The following is a 21,231-nucleotide window of genomic DNA, read 5'->3' as shown; positions in this document are numbered from 1 at the left end:
ATTGGTAGTTGCAAAGAAGGGATGTCTATGCAGAATGTCAGCTTGCAAATAAATATGATAGTGACTTTGGTCCAGGTTCTTTAGAATTTGACATTCCTGTACTGTGGTGTATCTTAGGATGGCTCAATCTTTATCTATTTAAAGTACCAGCCTTCCTTCATTACTATAGTGTGTTGTTTTTCTGTCTTTGTATTCTAAAACCATAGTTATAAACTCACAAACACAAAAGCAGGCCACCCAACAATACTATCCAGACTCCATTTGAGAAACAGTTTTAGGGTCTTTTATGGCCTTATAACAGGATTATTTATAAGAATTTCCTATTTTTTTCTTTAAGCTTACATGCAGAATAATCATAGTGTTCTAAATTACATTGTCTGCTTACTTCTTTAGCAGTTCCTTAGTGCTTCATGATTACTTTAGAAAGGGATAATTGCTTCAATCTGAATTTCTCTTTCTTTTTATTTTATGGTAGATTCAACAGAACAGAGTAATCCATTGAGATTTTCTTCTATCTGCTTATGGTAATTGTTGCTTGCTGAAAGAACAGTATGAGAGGGATAGTGTTCCTCAGATATATAAATAAAAAAATCTTTTTTGCTGTTTTTTTGCATTTGATGTTGACTTAAGAGGGATTCAAGATGTTAAAAAGTTTTAAAAAAGGAGCAGTGTCCTCAAAAGATTTACAAAGTAATATTTCTAGAAATGATATGTCTGATAATATGCAATGAAAAGACTTCTTTGTGCTTTCTCTAATTGTGCTATTATGAATTATGCACTAAAAAACCTCCCTCAGTAGTTGATAGCTAAGGGTACAGAGCAGCATCCAGTTTTTCTGATGATAGACCTCAAAGTAGACTACTTTTGAGACTTGAAGACTGAAGGAAAAGTAAATATTAGGAGTTAATGCTAATTATAAAACCCCATGAAATAATTAGTGTAAATGCTATTTAAAATATTTTTCCTAACCAATTTTGAAGAATAATTTACATATAAGAAAGTGCATCCTTTTAAAGTATGTAATTTGATAAGCCTTGACATTTGCATATATCAGTGAAGCCTGTACTACAATCAAGATACAAAACATTCCTGTGAAGGCTCCACTAAGATCAGGATACCTATCACTGCCAAAGATTACTATTACCCCTTTATAGTTGATTGATCTTTCTGCACTGGCCCTAGGCAACTGTTGATCAGCTTTTTTTTTTTTTTTTTTTTACTGTAGACTAGTTTACATTTTACATGAATGGAATCGTATAGTATGTATGGTAGTGTGTCTGGCTTCTTTCACTCGGAATAAAGATTTTCAAGATTTGTCCACGTTATCTCGTTGTATCAGTCATTTGTTCCAGTATATACCTTGTTTGTACATTTACCTGTTGATTGACGCTGCTATTCAATACTTTATGTGAGATTCTGAAATTAGTTACAAGTGATTAGAAAAAGAAATCCTTAAAATCTTTTTTTATTAATGGGAAATTTTATATTATGGCCATGAGAGAAAAATAAAAGCTTTTTTTTACCATGTTATTTTATGGTTGATGCTTTTTTTCTCCCTTTTTGAAGGAACTTGGATATTCCCTGGTTCCAAGTAAATAATACATATTTTGTTGGCTCATTTTTTAACCTAAATGCTTGGTGATTATTTATATCTCATGAGGTATTTATCAGGAAACTCTGGCAGTGTTAATTTTTTGAAACTTCTTTAATGATAAGGAAATTTGGAAGTTTTTTCCCCCCTCTTTATTTCCCGCCCCCCCCCCCACTTCCACCCCTGACCCATGGATGTTGCCATTTCCCCTTAAGAACTGGATCTCTGAAGGTAGGGTGTCCACTCCCACATGCTCCTTGGGTGCACCTGGGGCCTGGCTCATCCCGGGTATGGTCTGTGGCTCCACCTGGTGTGCGAACCCAGGACCTTCTGTATGCAAAACAGACGTGCTAACCACTACATTATGGAGCCACCCCCTGTTAGATTTATAGTAATAATCTAACAGTGTTTTTCAGATTTACATATACCTTCAGAAGAAATTTGGGGGTGTGTATTATGAATATTACCAATTGTTTATAAAGTCTACATATTTATTACTTTATTAATATAATATGTATATATTATATTATGTATTTTATAATTATATTATATATAATAATAATATAATATAATTATAAAATAAAATAGAAATTTAAAAGGACACAATAAAATATACTTGTAAATAATAGTTCTTTCTGCATAACTGGATTGTCTTATGCATACCCCACCGTTTAAAAAAAATTCAACTGATTAAATTTTAAAGATCTTTTGGCTTTCTTCAATGATTCATGAACTTGGGCAGCATCCATCTAGCAGAGAACTCTGAAGAGCTGTACAAAATAAAGACTTTAATTAGGAAGAAGGGAGTGGGAACAGGCAAGTTATACTAGCAAAAGGTGGATTGGTTGTGGCAAGGCCACTTTCCTTTAGGGGATGGCAGAGGTCTAGCAAGCAGATTATCTCACTAGTGCCGACTAGGTGATTTCTGATTGATTGGTTTAAGAGTCTATAGCTGGGAAAACTAAAACTAATCAAGTCCTATTTGGGTGACATAGAATTTAGTATATGTGACTCCATTTTGGGCCTGTTGTCTTGTTTTTGACACTGGTAAACAAGATATAAAGTACTCTTATTCTGACAGTTAAATGTTACACCAGTAGATGGCGTACTATTTTGACTTTTCATTACGTAGACTTTTCATTCTACGTAAATTTATGTGAACTGCTGAGGGAAGATAACCATTAGTATGTAGCTTATAAAAATAGCTGATATAAAGGAATAAAGACCATTTTATGCTTTAGGGCAGTGTCTCTCAATCTCTCAATTTTATTTTCATTATTGTCTTCTCCACTAGGAAGCCTTTTTAGATATTTCCTAATTTACTATCCCCATGAAATTTTAATACTACAAATATACTGTATATCTGTATATATATATGTGTGTATATTTGTATATATAATGTAACCCTTTTGATGGTCAGAAATCATAATATTTAATTATTTTTATCCCCAAGATCCAACTTTTTTGTCCACTTGGAGTGTATCACCTCTGTTTAAATGCATGAGGTAATTATGATGTTATTTCTCCTATTACTTGATCTTTCTAATCTCATTTTTCTTAAATGAATAATAAATTAGTATGCGTTCTATTTGTTCATAGCTACTGATGTGGAGTAGTTAATGGTAAGAGGAAGCTTGTCCAGCATTCAGAAATTTACTGGAAGTAGTTCATAAAAGAGACAGTCTATTCATAGATAATTTATTTGACTATATCATGAGGTTTTTGTTTATGCTTTTTCCATAGGATGCTATTCTAAAATACAATGTGGCATATTCTAAGAAATGGGACTTTACAGCTTTGGTTGATTTCTGGGATAAGGTAAAAGTATGCTTATTTCTTTAACTATGAAAATAATATGACAACTCTGTAACAAAATTAAAAAGAAAAATACCCATAATTCTGTCACAATAACACAATTATCTTTTATTTTTGTGGAAAATATTTTCTGTTATTTTATATTTATGTTTTAGGAGCTAATTTTGAATTTTGCTTTATTCTCTCATAATATGCATTTTCTGTTATAGTGTTATACCATTATCAACATTATTAATAGCTGCATGATATTTTACAACTAGATTTTGAGAATTTTACATTTCTATTTTCTCAAACATTGAGGTTGCATCCAGTTTTACTCAGTTCTCAATTATACTGTAGTAAAATCTTTACATATATGTGTGTGTATATGTGTATACACACACACCACACACACACACACACACACACACACACACACAGCATGCGTCATTTAACAACCAAGATAAATTCTGAGAAATACATCATCAGGTATTTCATTGTGTGAACATCATAGGATGCATTTACACAAACCTAGATGGGATAGCCTACTACACACCTAGGCTATGTGGAATAACCTGTTGCTCCTGGGCTACAAGCCTGTACAGCATGTTACTGTATAAAACAATATGAGATTAAATCAAGCACAAGAGAAAGTGAAGCACTCGAGAGATGAGGCTGCTGCTGGTGTAACCGGGAATCTATTTTATAGCAAACTTTTTTTTTTTAAGTAGAAAGAATACTCAAATAATGATAAAAAGTATGATATAGTAAATACATAAACCAGTAATAGTTGTTTATTATTAAGTGTTATATAGTATACATAATTGTATGTGCTATACTTTTATACAATTGGCAGTGTAGTAGGCTTGTTTATACCAGCATCTCCATAAGCATGTGAATAATACGCTGAGCTATGGCTATGATGTCACTAAGCAGTAAAAATTTTTTGCTTCCATCATAATCTTATCTTATAATGTGGTGCATGACTATATGTTTTTCCAAATTTGATATTGTTCTTTAGGTGACATCCAGAAATTAGATGACTAGGTCAAAGAGCACAAAATTTTATGGCCTTGGATATATGCTATAAATTAATTTTCCACAAGAGACTGTAGCAATTTAGCATGCCATCAGCAGTGGGTAAGAATACAACTTTCATAGTACTGTTAGAGGAATGGGCATCATCTATTTTGAAAAACTGGCAATATACCTTTTTTTTTTTTTTTAACATTTTCTTTTGACATAGTGATAGTTCACAAGAAAAGTTGAAAAGAAATGTACAGGGAGGTCCCATGCATACTTCATTCCACCTTCCCGATGTTGATCTCTTAAATAAGTATAATACAATATCAAACCAGGAAATTGACATCAGAGCTTATTTAAATTTTACCAGTTATACCTGTACTTATTTGTGTGTGTACTTATGTAACTGTAGCTTCATGTAACCACCACTACAAACAAAATACAGAACTGTTCCATCACCTTAGAGCTCACTGGTATGGCCCATTATAGCCACACCAACACCCTCCTAATTTCTGGCAATTCCTAATCTGTTCTCCATCTCTATAATTTTATTTCGAAAGGTTATACTGTGTAACCTTTTAAAATTGCCTTTTCTCATTCATAATTCCCTTAAATCCACCAATAAATCCACCACCTTTTTATTGCTGAGTAGTATTCCGTGTTACAGATATATCATAATTTGTTTAACCATAGACACATGTCAGGACATTTGGGTTGTTTCCAGTTTTTGGCTGTTACAGCAAATCTGCTATGTACTGGCATGTGCAAGGTTTTGCACGAACATAAGTTTTTATTTCTCCGGGATAAATGCCTAAGAGTGCTACTGTTGAATTGTTTGATGAGTGTGGTTTTAGTTTTAGAAGAAATTGTCAGTATACTTCCCCCCCTCCAAGAAATATACTTTTAAATAAAACCTATTTTTAAAATTTTTTATAATTTTTTTCTTACATTATTTTTAGTCATTTATATTATATATACTTCATTTACTAATAATAGAAACTAACTAATTTTTGAAATGGAAACATTTTGAATTGAAATTTTTTTCAATTTTACATAATTTTGATTTACCTGATAGAGAATAATTATTGAATTTTGCATGTGTCCTATATTTTTTATATTGGGGCCTTTCCCTCTCTGGCCTGTTTTTCAGATAAAAACTGAGGTAAATAAGAGAATTATTATTATTCCTATGGTAGATATGTATTTGTGAATTAGAGATGGACTTTCTTGGCCAGAGTAATATAGTTTGTCTCTGGCAGGGCAGTGTAACCCCGTCAGTGTTCTTTTTACTATTGCCTGCAATCATAGTGTGTTGTCCCTCTGCATATACTTTCCTCTTGTACTTGCCTTCTCATTATTCTGTAATAAGAGACTGATATGCCCCCTTTCTCCACTTTTATCTATTGAAATTCTGTCTTCCCAGATTCACATTTTCCTGTCTGTTCCCTCCAAAACGAGATGTCACTTTCGTTTGAATTTCCATAGCAAATTTTAAAATTTATCTTATGGCACTTTCTCACTTTGCCTTGCTTTATTCTTGATGAAATGTTGACATTCTCTAATACCTTATTAACAGTTTTGTGAGACAAAGACTGTCTTTCTTAGCTTTGTGTTTCCTGTAGCACCAGTAAAATGCCTTACATTTAGCTCTGTGAGTAGTTATGGACTGGATTTCACAGGAGCTCAGGTAATATATTGGTTTTCAGGGTTACCAAGGTCAGAAGAATATTATTTAGAAGTAATGGTTCATGTTAATAAAACTTGTTATGTCTCTGATTCCTGCCCCTGCTCCCTGCACACAATACACCTAAATATAACAGACTCTTCCTTCTCTGAGCATTTTTAGTTAGTGACATTTCAGTGTTCTTATTGGTTAATTTCCTGTGACAGTACTGTAGTTAAGATTTGTCTGTTCTCTAGGACTGCTGGTGGCGATCCAAAAGAAAGTGGTTGATTAATTACACTGTCAGGAATCAGACATTAAGATTATTGTGAATCTTTATAATTACCTCCAGTTAATTTGGAAGAGCCTGAAAATGTGAAAATGCCATTACAGTAGTATAAATAACACCACCACCCCCTTTTTTCCAGAAATGTTCTGATTATCTCACAAAGTGTTTATGAGGCAGCATGATACACAGCAGTGGCACTCAGATTTATCATGTATCTGAATCTTGTGGAGGGCATGTTAAAACACAGATTGCTACTCACCACTCTCTCTGAGTTTCTGATTCCATAGGTCTGGGGTAGGACCTGAGACTTTGCATTTCTAATGGGTTTCTAGGTGATGCTTCTGCTGCTGGTTCATGTACTACACTTTGAGAACCACTGGTGGAGAAAAGAGCATAGTATTAGAAATGAGAATCATGAGTTCTTAGTCTCAACTCTGTGTAGCCTTGGACAAGCCACGTGAATTCATTTAGTTTCCTCATTTGTTAAAATGACAAAATAACAACTTTATTCACCTTAATGGCATGTTTTAAGGATTAGCTAATATATTGGAAATCACTTTTTTTGTCTTTATTGAAATATAATAGACAATTAGTTGCTTGTATTTATATTCTACAATTCAATGAGATTTTTTTTTTTCACTTATTGTTGGCATACAATAATATACCAGTTTCATTTGTATAGCATAGTGATCAGAGATCCACATAACTTGCAAAGTAATCACCCCACTAAATCTAGTACCCCTCTGCCCCCTTACATATTTATTGCAACATTGTTAACTGTCTTCCCCATACTATACTTTACATCTCCATGTCTATTCTGCAACTATCCATTTGTACCTTTTAATCCCTTTGTCTTTTTTTTGTGGTCTCCCAACCCCTCCTCCCATCTAATAGCCTTCAAAATATTCTTTGTATCTATGAGTTTATTTCCACTTTTGTTATTGTTGTTGATTTTGTTCTTTAGAGTCCCCATGTACATGAAATCACGTGATATTTGTCTTTATCCGACCCATTTCATTCAGTGCAGTACCTTGTAGGTCCATCAAGGCAATATGTTTTTCCATCCCCTTCCTTTAGTCTGTGTGTGTCTTTTAATCTGAAGTGAGTCTCTTGTAGGCAGTGTATATAGAGGTCTTGTTTTCTTATTCATTCAGCCACTCTATCTTTTGGTTGGAGAACTTAATTCTTTTCCCTTTGAGGTACTTGTTGATAGTAATGTAGTTATTATCATTCTTTATTCCTGTTTTTTATAATGTTTTTTCTTCTTAAAGAAGTCCCTCCAACATTTCCTGTAATACTGGCTTGATGGTGATAAATTCCATTAGCTTATTTTTATCTAGGAAGCTCTTTATCTGTCTTTCGACTCAAAATGATTGCTTTGCTGGATAAAGTATTCTTGGTTGTAGATCCTGGGTTTTCATCATATAGAGTACTTTGTGCCAAGCCCTTCTGTCCTGCATGATTTCTTTCAAGAAATCAGCTGCCATTCTTATGGGTGCTGCTTTGTAGGTAAACTAACTGCTTTTCTCTTGCTGCTTTTAAGATTCTCTTTTTGTAGTTAACCTTTGGCATTTGAATTATGATGTGTCTTGGTGTAGGCCTCTTTGGATTCCTGGTTTTTGGGACTCTGAGCTTCCTGGGGTTGTATGTCTATTTCCTTTACCAGGTGAGGGAAGTTTTCCATCATTGTTTCTTCAAATATATATTCAACATCTTGTTCTCTCTCTTCAATTACCCCTATCACACAGATATCTTTACATTTAGTAGTGTCCCATAGGCTTCTTAAATTATTATTATAGTCTTGGCTTCTTTTTTCTTGCCATTCCGATTGATTGTCCTTGGCTTTCCTATCCTCTATATAGGTCATTTGATCCTCCTCTTTATTCACTTTGTTTATTTCTTTGTTTATTCCATTTAATATATTTCTCATCTCAGATAATGTGTTCTTCATTTCTGACTGGTTCCCTTTTATAATTTCCATTTCCATTTTTATGTTTTTTTTATCTCTTTGTTGAAGTTATCACTGAATTCATTTACCCTTCCCATAAGTTCACTGAGCATCTTTATAACCAGCGTTTTGAACTCTGCATCTGTTAGATTGCTTGACTCCATTATTTCTGGATCTCTCTCATATGGTTTCTGTTTCTTTGTCTTCCCATTTTGGCTGCCTTTCCATGTCTTTCTATGTACTAAGCAAAGCTCCTAAGTCTTCCAGTCTCATTAGCGTGGATTTGTGAAGTAGGTGTCTCGTGGCACAGTCCTGAGAAGGGCTCAGCTAGAGGCCAAATTTGGCTCAAGCCTCTGCCCCTTCGGGGCCACCTGTTAAGATTCAGCAAGCAATCCACAGATGCTGTGCCTATAGTTGGCTCAAAAGGCCGCACCAGAAACCGAGGCCAGCTGCCTCCATTGTGAGTGTAGGCGCTGCTCAGCAAGGAGCACCTGACTTGCTGAGGCTATATCTGGTTGTGGCTTGGGTGGGGCCGTGAGTTGGGAGAGGCAGGGTTTCAGGGACTTCTCTGGGCAGAGGGACCTCTGTTATCCAGTTCGATGACTTCCCTGTCCTGGCGGTGCTTTGTCCTTGCACTGGGAGGGGGGAGGGTTCAACAGGGAACAATGGATATCACCTGCACTTTTGTGCAGAGCAAGTTTCCCCTCGGTCCTCACTCCAACAACTTGGTGTCCCCCTGTAAGTATGTGGTGTTCCCTGCCTGGAGCCGAAGCCGCACTGGTGCTCAGAGGGAGCAGGTCCGACACTGCGAAAGTCCACTTACAGACATGGCCCCTTTAACAGGCATCTGCAGCTGCCGGCTGCTGCCTCTGCAGCCTCTGCCCCACTCAGCTGCCTCGTGTTCTCGCTCTGTCTTGCCTTCTGCCGTTGCAGGGTGATTTTTTAGATTTCTCTCTAGTTGTATGGCTTGTTCATCTAGATCCCAGGTGATTTTTCCTTGCTGTTTGCTCCTTGTTTCCATCACAACTTTGATTTGGTTGCCAGAGGGATGAACAGAGCCTCTATCTACGCCATTTTTTTAATCCCTTCTGGATATCACTTCTAAAATTCAAGAATGATAAATATGTTGTTACTGTCTCCAAAAACAGTTTGTTTCGCCACTTAAAAAAACATTTTTTTATCGTTAACATATTCGAATTATAGAAAAACTTGAAAAATACAAAAAAAGGAAGACAAAAATTGCCTATGATTTTGCTACTCTGGAACATTCTTTAACATTTAAAAAAATGTAATTCTATCCACCTATACACATCGAATGTGGATTTTTAAAAATGTCATTATTTTACAATAAAAATCTTGGTGCCTGAATCTTTTGTATCATTGATTATTTCCTGAGAATAGATTCCTAGGAATATAATTATTGGATCAAAAGATGTGTTGGTTTTGAAGCCTTTGATACATACTGCCAATTTGCCTTCCTAGAAGGCTGTGCTGGCCTTCTGTTCTCACCAGCAATGGGTGAGTCCTACATCACACCATGCCCTCCTCAGTACATTTACTTTCAAAGTGTATGAATACATAAAGCACTCTCTACAGTACCTTCTACAGAGTAAGGGCTTAATATATTTGATAAATTTGTTGCCTAAGAAAGTATACCCATAATATTCAAGCCTCTTGGAAAAGCAAATTTTGGTTATAAAAAAGTAATTTTCCAGTGACTGTGTAGTATCAGTGTAAGGTAAAAGAATTCTGCAATTTAAATGACATTAGTTCTCAACTTAGAGTAGATAATTTTACTAATAAAACATGGGGTTTATAATATAAATTTGAAATTTGAAATTACTTGATTTAAAAGTTTGAGATTATTTTTCTCCTGGGTTTATCTTCTATATACTACGTTTTTTTCACAGACCTAAAGAAATATATTCAGTTACTTTTGAAGAAAGAAAAAAGGATATGGCATTTATTGAGGACATATGTGTACCAAAAGGAATATATTATTGAATTTAATCCTGAAATACTTTTCTGAAGTTTAGGTAGCAAATTCAATTGGAAAAGGAAAATAGATTTAGAGAGGTTAAATAACGTGCTCAACGTTAAATAGATGAATCTAGATTCGAGCTCATTCAGTTCCAGCACAAAAGAGGTGACCTGTAACTATTCATTGAATACATAAAGGACTATTAGACTCCAGAGTGGCTGCATGTTATTTTTGTTCTAATGATGTTTATCCCTTAAAGAACACTGAACATCCTTATATATAAGGCATTGTACTGTGAAAGATATGAATTTATCAACAGTTCTGAGCATAAGACTGTCGATAAATTCATGTCTTTCACAGTACATGATTGTAATAATAAGGCAGAGTGGAAGAAATGTTCTTGTAGTCTAGTGAGTTGTGGAAGGGCAAAAGAATATTATTTTGGGTCACAGGGCAAATGTTATAGAGGACATAGTATTTGGATGGTAGAGAAGAAATAGTTAAAGGAAATATACTATACAAACTGTTAAGCTTCTTTCACTTAGCATAATATTTCAGGGTTCATCCATATTGTAGCATATATCAATACGTCATATCTTTTTATTGCTGAGTAATATGCCATTGTGTGAATATACCATATATTGTTTATCCATTCATTAGTTAATGGACATTTGAGTTGTTTGCACTATTCAGATAGTAACAACGCTGCTGCTATGAACTTTCTTGTGCAGGTTTTTGTGTGGGCATATGTTTTCAATTCTCTTGGGTATATATACCTAGTAATTACTGGATTATGTAGTAATTCTTTAATATTCTAAGGAGCGGCCAAACTGTCTTCCAGAGTGGCTGCATCATTTTACAATCCTACCAGCAATGCACAAGGGTTCCAGTTTCTCCACACCCTCACTTGTTAATGTGTGTCCTTTTAATTTTAACCATTCTAGTTGGTGTGAAGTAGTATTTCATTGTGGTTTGAATTGCATTTCTCTAAAGACTAATGATGTTTAACATCTTTTCATGTGCTTATTGGCCATTTGTATCTTCTTTTGAGAAATATCCATTCAAATACTTTGTCTTTTTTAAAAATTGGGTAATTTTTCTTTTTATTATTGGATTGTAAGTGTTCTTTTTATGTTCTAGATGCAAGTTCCTTCTCAGAAATATGATTTCCAGATATTTTCTCCCATTTTGTGAATTGTCCTCTCATTTTCTTGATCATGTGCTTTGACGCAAAAAAGTTTTTAATTTTGATGAAGTCTAATTTATCTATTTTTTTCTTTTGTTTCTGTTTTTTGGTGTCATATTCAAGAGCCTAATCCAGGGTCTCAAAGATTTACTTCTATGTTTTCTTCTAAGAATTTTATGATTTTTAGTTCTTATACTTAGGTTTATGACCCATTTTGAGTTAATTTTATATGTGGTATAAATTAGGGATCCAACTTTATTGTTTTTTTTTTTTAATGTGAATAGCCTTTTTGTGTTTATTTTCATATATGGTATGAAGTAGAGGTCCAATTTCATTATTTTGCATGTGGATCTCTGGTTGTCCCAGCACCATTTGTTGAAAAGACTTTTATATCTCTCTTGAATTGTCTTGGCACTATTTCAAAAACCAATTGACCATAAACTTCAGGGTTTATTTCTGACCTCTTAATTCTGTGCCATTGATATATGTGTCTATCTTTATGCCACTAACACACAGTCTTGATAACTATAGCTTTTTAGTAAGTTTAAATTGGGAGGTGTGAGTCCTCTAACTTTGTTCTTTTTTCTAGTTTGCTGTGGCAATTTTGGATCTTTTGCATTTTCATGTGAATTTTAGGGTCACCTTGTTCATTTCTGCAAAATGTTAGCTGTGAAGGGCAATTTTTATAATCATATTAATAGACTCCAAACTAATGCTGCATCTTGAGATAGAACCAGTGATTTTAGGGCATCTTTTTGAGCTTTTGACCCATGTGATGTTTAAAGGCAGGCCTAAAGTAGTAGAAGTATTATGCCTGTATCAGAATATCCTTGAATGTAGATGTCTTTCACTCTTACAGAGGTGTAATTTTTGATGCAATGAAAAGTTGGCTAAACTGATATAATCTTCTATGTCGCTTATAAAATATAGATGATCTATTTCCATTTATAATTTTTGGGGCTTAAATTGGACATAGTTGTAAATTTTGTAAGAATGTTAAATTTGATACCTTGTGATGGTAGTAGAACATTCCATTGGTTAAAATACCTCTGTCACCTTTCTGTGAGGTAGAGCAGTCTTTCCTCACTCCCCTCTTCTTAATCAGACTACTCAGACAGGACCTTGTTTCCCTTTTACCTGGTAACCTTGCCTAGAAGTAAAAGTAATCTATAGCAAGTTTTGGTGTGTTTAGTGCAGATCCTAAATATGAGGTGCTGATGATGGTTTTACAGTTCTTTGGAGAATAGAATCATTGCATTTTTGACCTGATTTTCACTTACTTTTTAAACATACGGAAGATTAGGAGTCCCCATAACTACTGTTTTCATTTCTTATTATTTCTTTTAAGTCTTTACCCATATCTATAATATTTTATAGTTACATCTCGATATAAAAGTATGTTTAAAATATTTTATGATATATTATAAAATCTATGTTACCTAGCTTTAGCATTTTTAGTCTTAATGGTGGCATAATATTCCATCAAATTGATATATTGTTTGCTCAGCCATTCCAGTTAGAGATTTAAGGAAATCTATTTGTAAATAATACCTAGAAGTTCAAGGATGTTCTTCCCTGTGATTGTTTTTTATTCTGTCAAATTCAGTGTACTTAACAAAAGACCTTGGGTGTTTAATATAGTTGTATTTTTCTGTCCATCAAATATCCAGGAGTGTTATATGGAATTTTACCACATCACAGCCCACAGGAGTAACATTGCCCAAGCTTGCAATGGTTAGTAGGTGTTAGACATGTATGTGAGTGGGATTGAGGAAGAAAAGCAGATTTTTAGTGCAAGGGCAACAATTATTTGGCTAGTTTTTAAATTATAAATGAATTATATTTGTTTTGCATTATCTATGTCCACATATTAGAGTCAGAATACTTTTTTAAAAGGAGTTCTTTGAGCTCTGAGTGGCTTGCTTTGCTAAGAAAAAAAATGAAGTTCAAATTTAACATCAGTTTTAATGTTAAGTTATTTTGAGGCTGTTAATATATATCTCCTTAAAATATTGCTTTAGCTAATTGTGTGAGTAATAGATTTTGTAACCAAAAGTACGTAAAAGAGGAGGCATTAATATCAATAGTCATGTAGTGTGATTCTATGTTACAGTAATTTACCTATATACTAGTATTTAATTTAGAAGTAAGAGATCCAGAATCCTCCTAAACCTGCTATGTGAACGACCTTATTAGGGATAGAAGTGAGGAGTATTGCCTAAGCTTTTATTATTTTGTCAGCGCCCAGCCAAGATCGCAAAGATCAATCCGTTATTCTATAATTTATCGTTAAATATTTAGGTGCTACTGAGTCGAAATGGCTGTTATTTAGTGTTTTTTGCATCTTGAATGCTAATATTGGTTTTCCTCACTGCCAGCTGTTGGAAGGCTAGGAACAAATAATCTGTGTTTTATGGCTCTCCTGTGTGATATTCCACAAAATTAAATTCAAACACTTCTATAATTTATATTCTGAATAGATCGATATACTTATTGCTGGCATTTTCCACAGGAAAGTTTAACAGAGTGTCTTATATATTAGAAAAGTTTCTTTATTAATGAATTTTATGGGTATTTTAAATACTCTCATCTTACAACACCTGTGGTACTATTCCTTTTTCATTCTCAGTGCATTAACTTGTGAAATTTACATAGCACATTAAAGCCATAGTGATTGAAGATGGATGTGCATGGTGGGGTGGGGTATAAGAGAGGTTAGTTCTGTTTTTTTGATCCTGCCTTCTATTTTTGGACTTGGATGGTAGTTTAAAAATAGTTGTTTGCTTTATAATTATTCATTAGACCATGCATATAAATTTTATGTACTTTTTGAATATATATGTCACAATAAATGTAAATGTTAACTTATTCAATTTGGAGAGCTTTAAATTCTGAAATTGATTTGTATAGCAAACTTTTTTTTAGCAAATGTGCTAGTTGTTCAAAGAACACCAAAGGTTTTAGTGACTATTTTATCTTTCTTTCCAACTTTAGTTTTATGTCTGGAATACAGAAAAGATAGGAATGACTAGGCCTCTTAATTCCTTACATCTGTTGATTTAGCCATAAAAGTGGCCATAAATGAGTGAGGTTTTTGTTTGTTTGTTTGTTTTAATTATATCTGTGGCTTTTAAAAATGAAGAATAAGAGCTAGGATACAGGAATGAAAGGGCATTTAAAAATAAATGGAAAAATTTAGAGTTTAAAGTAGAAAGGTTTTGTTGCTATTATTAGGCTATTAATATATTCCTCTTTGGAAGCCACGATTTTCTTTCTTTCTTTCTTTCTTTTTTTTTTTTAGTAAATACATGAACGTATGAAGTCTATACCTCAAATCATACAAACACAATAAATTATTTATTAATAGTTGTTATTAGGCTATTAATATATTCCTCTTTGGAAACCACAATTTTTTTTTTTTTTTTTTTTAGTGAATACATGAAGGTATGAGATCTCTACCTCAAATCATACATACACAATAAATTATTTATTGTAACTTAGAAATCGTGCATCTTTTGCCTTTACTATAGTTATTGAAATATTGAATATATGTTGTCCTATGATTTAACAGAAAAAGGCTGTGTGAAAACCTCTTTCCTTGTAAATGATGGTGTGTAAATCTATCTATAATGAACCTGCATGAGAAACTTTTAAAATTATAATTATTGACAGAACATCAATAGAAACTCAGGAAAAAAACAAATATAAGCTTGTATTAAAATAGAGTAGCAAAACAGTCATATCATATATAAAGTAATAGCTAGAAGAAATTATCAAGTTTGATCTATATCTTTATTGTGTGATAAAATGTTAAAATATAATATGTTGAAATTATTAGACGAAAATCACAGCATAAATCACCTGTCATTAAATAGCATAAAATATAATAGTTGTATGTTTATTCATCACTTAATCGTCAGTGCATTCATGCGTAAGTATGTAAGTGGTGTCTGTGGACTTCCTGGCCTTTGGGGCAGGGCATAATATTATGGGCAGCTAATCCAATAACTGTATCAAAATAGTATTTTTGTATATTACAAATTTTAAAACAAAAATATTAGAGGATCATTTTTTTTCTCTCTCCATTCCACCTACCCCACCCCCACCCCCCTTACTCCTACCGTCACCAGAATCTGTAAACATTTCATGAAACATTAGTGTGTTTTAGGAGAGTTTGGGAAAAGCTGACGTAAAGCAACAAATTTCTTTAATAACTAGTAAAGATTGTGGTGTTCTACAATAGCTTTTCTTTTTCTTTTTTTTTTTGGTAATGCAGACATAAGTTTCTGAATGTGTACAAACACATTACTCTTTAGCTTCCAATTCCAAATCGAATTCTTCATAGCTAATCTATTTTTTGGATCTTTCTTCAAAGCTTAAAAGATTTAAAGTGTCCTTGTTATATTTGTCATAAAGAGCCTGTAGGAAATTCCTAATCAAATGAAAGCAGCCTAGCAGCCTTGAATGTTTCACAAGACTACAGCTTGTCTTTATCTCTCTAGCTTTCAAACCTCTGATTTGGAGGTCAGTGTAAATTTAACCTTTTTGGACTTCTTCCCTTGGTGACTCACATTCTCTAGAATCAGTAAGATCTGCATTGCTTTACAGCTTGACTTAATTTAATTTATGATAACTGTAGGAGCCGAAAGAGCTAATCACAGTCCCTAAAATATTAAATTTTGGATTCATATGAAATATGTGGATTCCCCCTACCCCCTGTCACCCCATTTTGGTTAATGTATGTTTGGATTGTAGCATATGTTGAGGGTCTCATACTCATGATTCTTTTTTAAATAGTGCATATTCAATAGGAGTAATTGCTCCAATTGGAACTAGGCACTTTGCTTTATAAACTTGCTAAGTTATTATGGATAATCAATCTTAACTGAGCCCACCATGCACTAGATCAGTGATAAAATTAGAGTTGTTTTGTATTTGTGAAACACTGTCTGAATAGTATTTATGTGTGTGGAGGTAGTTGGAAATTACAGATATCCAAAAGTGGAAATCCATTCAGTAGAATTCCTCCCGTATTCTAATAATGAAATTAAACTGATACATTAATGTCTTTTAACTCCAACCTTATTCATTTGGTTCATATAGCTATGGAAGCCATTACTTTTAAATGTTGCCATGGCATTGATTTCATTATTCAGAAATCTTCTCTGTTAAAGGGGTGATAATAATTCCATGTTTAATAGCTTCCATGATTTCTATTAACTAGCTCTAATGTTTTTTTTTTTTAAACATCATTTGACACGATGCCTTCATTTATAATTCCTGCTGAATTTACATTTACTCTTCTTATGGTCCTACTCATTAAAAATAAACTCTGTATTCCTTTTGGGTAAACTCCTAAAATTTTTATCTACATGTAAGATTTCATATTTAACACTAGAAGAATTCTTATAGTATATGTTATCTGAAGATAAAAATTATGAGGAAATGAAAACAGAATATAAATCTGTTTTTTAAATTTATATACTCTTTAGTGTGTAGCCTACATAAATAATGAAGTAAACTCAGTCATAGAGTTTAAATAGGTCCATTGTCTTCTTAATGCAGAGAGTGCACCATTAGTGCCATGGTAGCTGCATTTACTGAGGACTGAGCCAAAAGTCTCTATATTTTGCCGGTGGTACTAGCTGTGAAAGGCACTTAGCCATGGTAATGACAGGTAATGCTTAACTGTATGAGGCAGTCAGATTCTAAGCTGTCTGAGCAATGAACTAAGATACCTTGTTTATCTCTGATCTGGGCTTCCCAGGACAGAGGCAATTCTTTATAGTGTTAAAGTCTTTATAGTGTTTATTCTTTATAGTGTTAAAGAAGTTTTTAGTAAGCTGAGTGGCATAATACCTTGTTGCCTCAGATACTCTTTCTTTACATGAAAAGCACTATAAAAAGACATTTTTCTGCAACAAGAACCATTTCCAGCATAGTGAAATATGGAATATTTTCAAATGAACTCCCAAGTGATGCTATTAATCTAATTTGCCTCTGTCCTGGGAAGCCCAGATCGGAGATAAACAAGGTATCTTAGTTCATTCTGGCTGCTGTGACACAATTTGATAGAATGGGTAGCTGACAAACAGCAGATATTTATTTCTCACAGTTCTGGAGGCTAGCAAAGCCCAAGAACCAGGCATTGGCAATTTCAGTGTCTGGTGAGGACATGCTTCTGAATTCATAGATGGCTGTTTTCTTTCTGTGTCTGCACACAGCAGTAGAGGTGAAAGGAGCTCTCTGGGGTCTCTTTTAGAAGGGCACTAATCCAATCATGAGGACCCCATCCTCATGACCTGATCACCTCCCAAAGGACCCACATCCTGATACCATCACATTGGGCATTAGGTTTCAACATACAAATTTTGGAGGGGACACAAACATTCAATGTATAGCACAAGGGCATCTTCCATTGAAAGTGGAATATTAAAAGTACTTGCTGTTATAGTTCACTGGATTGAACAGCCTCTTTCCCCATAGTTGATTTCTGTCTCCTTTTGTTACCTTTCCTTCTTCTTGGCCTACTGCTTAAGTTGCAGACCATTTCAGCTTCAATTCATTTTCAAACTGTTATCAATTATGGGCTTAGCCCTATCTCCTCCCAGACTTCTGCCCTTGTAGGTAATCATCTCAGTGTTTGCTGGAACATCCTATTTGATAATCTGTCATAGAGAACATACTGGTGCTTATTATTGGGAGGTTTACTATGTACTAAGTACAGTGTAAACAGTATGTTTTATCATTTAATTCTCACAACTACCCCCATTAAGTAGACACTATTAGTATTTCTGTTTTACCAATGAAGAACTGAATACCAAGGCTTAGAAAGTTTAACTTGCTCAAGTGATGAAGCCAGGATTTCAACCCAGGTGCCCCTCATTCCACTCTTAGCTCTTAACTACAAAACTGTATTGTGGTATTTCTCATCTGCAAGTGATTCTGCTTCCCAGGGGACATTTGGCAATATCTGGTGACATTTTTGGTTCTCACAACTGGAAGGGAGGTACTACTGACTTCTGGTGGGTAGAGGCTATGGATGCCACTAAACATCCTATGGTGAAGAGGATGCCACTCTCTATGACAGAGAATTATCCAGCCCAAAAGGTCACGAGCCCCCAGGTAATTCTGATGTACTTAAAAATTTGAGAACCACTATTCTACTGTATTATGTTTCCCAAACCACTCCTTGAATAGTATCTGTCCTACATGTTTTACCTTAGCTAAAGAAGCTTTTCCTATTGGCAGTTTTTCCTTCTCAAATGGAACTTGTTAGAATGAAGAGGAGTTATTTTTCTCCTTAGTCTCCACTGCTAATTTCTGTCCAATATTGAATTGTTTAACCCTGTTCTAGATCTGTGAAAGCCTAGGGTGATATTTGTAGATCTGGGTTGAGGTGAGTCTCGGCTTTTATTTTTGCACTGTGGCGCATGCCATCAGAACTCGCTTTTGACTTAGCACCTAGAGAGGAACTGAGTCAGTCAAACATACTGTCCAAACATTAGGTCATTTGGAAATGGTTAGGGAAAGGGGCCGAATCATGGCAGAAACCAAGCAAAGGAGGCCCAGTAATTCAAAGATTTGACTATATAAGTAGAAAGAAGAGGAGCTTAGAAGAATCCTCTGGAAAAAGGTGGCTTTAGTGTCATATGTCCTTAGATCTGGCATCATTTAAAAACACTGACTTAGGGAGGTCACCTGCCAACATCTAACAGCCTTTTGTTCCTTTGGATCCTTAGCCAACTGGTTATATCCCCTCTTGCTATTCTTATCTGCCAGCCTTTGACACCGCTTTTCCTCTCAGCCCTGATACCTGACATCAACTTGGGCAACTTTGGTTGGTATTCATGTTGATGACCCAGTCATATGTTAGTCTAACTGAAGTTTATGTGTGAGACCTTCTACTGTGTTAATCTATGTGACCACATATGATCACAAATTGGACCTGGTTATCTGCTGGGTCAATTCCTTCTCTAAGATCATGAGTTCTGAATTTCTCTCCTACCGTAGCCTCCTAGTTTTCTATTCTCTCATTCCTTCTCCACTCTCTGTTTTTAAGGCTACTGCTTTTATTCCTTTTCTTCTGGGCCACTGTTTCCCAGGTTGTGTTGCTCAAATATTTTGTATATAAAGGGTTAAATGGTCAGGTTATTATGCTGCATATTATATCCTGGGATATAGTTCCGAGAAGTCTTAAAGAAACTGCTTAGATTGGGTTACACTGTCCCCAAACTTATTTACAAACAAAACTCCTTTCTGCATAACAGCTTGAGATTTCCCTTGTAGCTAGTATTCCATGGAACACACCTTGCAAAAACAGTTGTAATCTATTGGTTCTCTCCTGCCTTCCTATCTCTTTCTGCCAAGTCTGGTACATGTAGTCTACTTTTTCATCTAGATTCTCCTCGACCTTTGGTATATGCTAGTTTCCAACTCTGATAGCATCCAGCCACTTGCTTCCTTTGCTCTTAACAAGTAGGTTATATTTGGCAGGGAGACAGGAAGGCAAGAAATAAACCATAAATTTTATCTATAGGCCTTACTGAAAGTTCATGTTATTGAATCTTAATTTGGCCTTTGGTTGTTTTTGTCATCTTTTAGTTCCTCATTATTTATGGTTCTGAGCCTTTTCATTGTTCTCTAATCCTTGCCCATACTCTATTATTCATCTGCTTCTACCTCACACCTCTTTGAGAAATTTGAGACCATCTAAAAGGGAAATTCTTTCAGTTCTTCATTATAGGTTTTCAGTATTCTTCATCTCTTTCTTGATAGCACTAAGGAAAAGCCAGTCTTATTCCATTCCAAAAAACTCAGCCCGTCCAAAACATAATTACACTTTAGGATACATATGTCATCATATCTTTTCTGGCCTCATCTTTCTTCCTCCAAAGCCTTGTTAATCCTTGCTTGTCCTTTAGTGTTCAGTGTAGCTGTCACTTCTATATTGACTTTTTACTTGTTCATCTCCCATGCCCTTCCTTGAAGGAGGCTGTGATTTCTTTTTTATTATGTCCTAACACTTAACATAGTGCCAAGAGCTTTACCACTCAGTGGTGAGCACATTCAAATCTTTGATCTTCAGTTCTCTTTTTCACTGTCAGCTTCTTATATAAAGACACAATAATTTTACTTCCTAAACACTTTTTGAGTCTCACCTCTATTTCTATTACACTTATCTAATTTATGCCATCAACATGGCTCAGATGGTATATTGCAACAGTCATCCAGCTGACCTCCATGTTCAGTGTTGCTCCCTTCAAATCCATCCTTCCTGCTGCTCACACTCAGTGAGCTATCATTCATATATTTTCAAACTTTACGTGGTACCTCATCTATTTTCAGCTCTAGTGGGTGATATATGTGGTATTACATGTCTTTGCCTCTGCCCACTTCTCCACCATCATTTCTTGCCACTTTTTTTTTTTTTTGCTGCAAACTTGATATTCTGATAACTCTAAATTGCTTGTGGTTGTTTGGCATGCTGTTTGCTTGCTCCTAATTCATCCTTCCAGACTCAACTCAATCTTTATCTCTTCCAGAAACTCTTTACTGTCCTCCTAGCCTCTTCTGAAAACTCTCTATCCTCACAATAGCACCTGTGCTTGCCACAGAATGCATGATCTGCCTATAAAAATATCTACATCCTTTATGAGGCTGAACTTTTCCAGGCATCTTAGTGTTTTCTCACTTATGGCTAGAGCTCAGAATGTGTCTTAAACTAACTTCAGGGTATTCAGGGAGTGTAGATCA

The 21,231-nt window shown here is 34.6% G+C and overlaps 1 protein-coding gene across 4 annotated transcripts in view; it reads left to right on the top strand.

Annotated features, from left to right (window-relative positions):
• The window catches only part of PARG (poly(ADP-ribose) glycohydrolase), a 116,564-nt gene that overhangs the window by 13,331 nt on the left and 82,002 nt on the right, over positions 1-21,231 (top strand). For all 4 annotated transcript variants that reach the window (XM_011355420.2, XM_011355422.2, XM_011355421.2 and 1 more), the window contains one exon: positions 3,335-3,409. In XM_011355420.2, the coding sequence (XP_011353722.1) occupies positions 3,335-3,409 (75 nt within the window). The remainder of the gene's footprint in view (positions 1-3,334; positions 3,410-21,231) is intronic.

This window comes from Pteropus vampyrus, unplaced genomic scaffold, assembly GCF_000151845.1.
Source record: "Pteropus vampyrus isolate Shadow unplaced genomic scaffold, Pvam_2.0 Scaffold20, whole genome shotgun sequence".
Classification (NCBI taxonomy): domain Eukaryota; kingdom Metazoa; phylum Chordata; class Mammalia; order Chiroptera; family Pteropodidae; genus Pteropus; species Pteropus vampyrus.
This window is presented reverse-complemented; position numbering and strand designations above follow the sequence as displayed.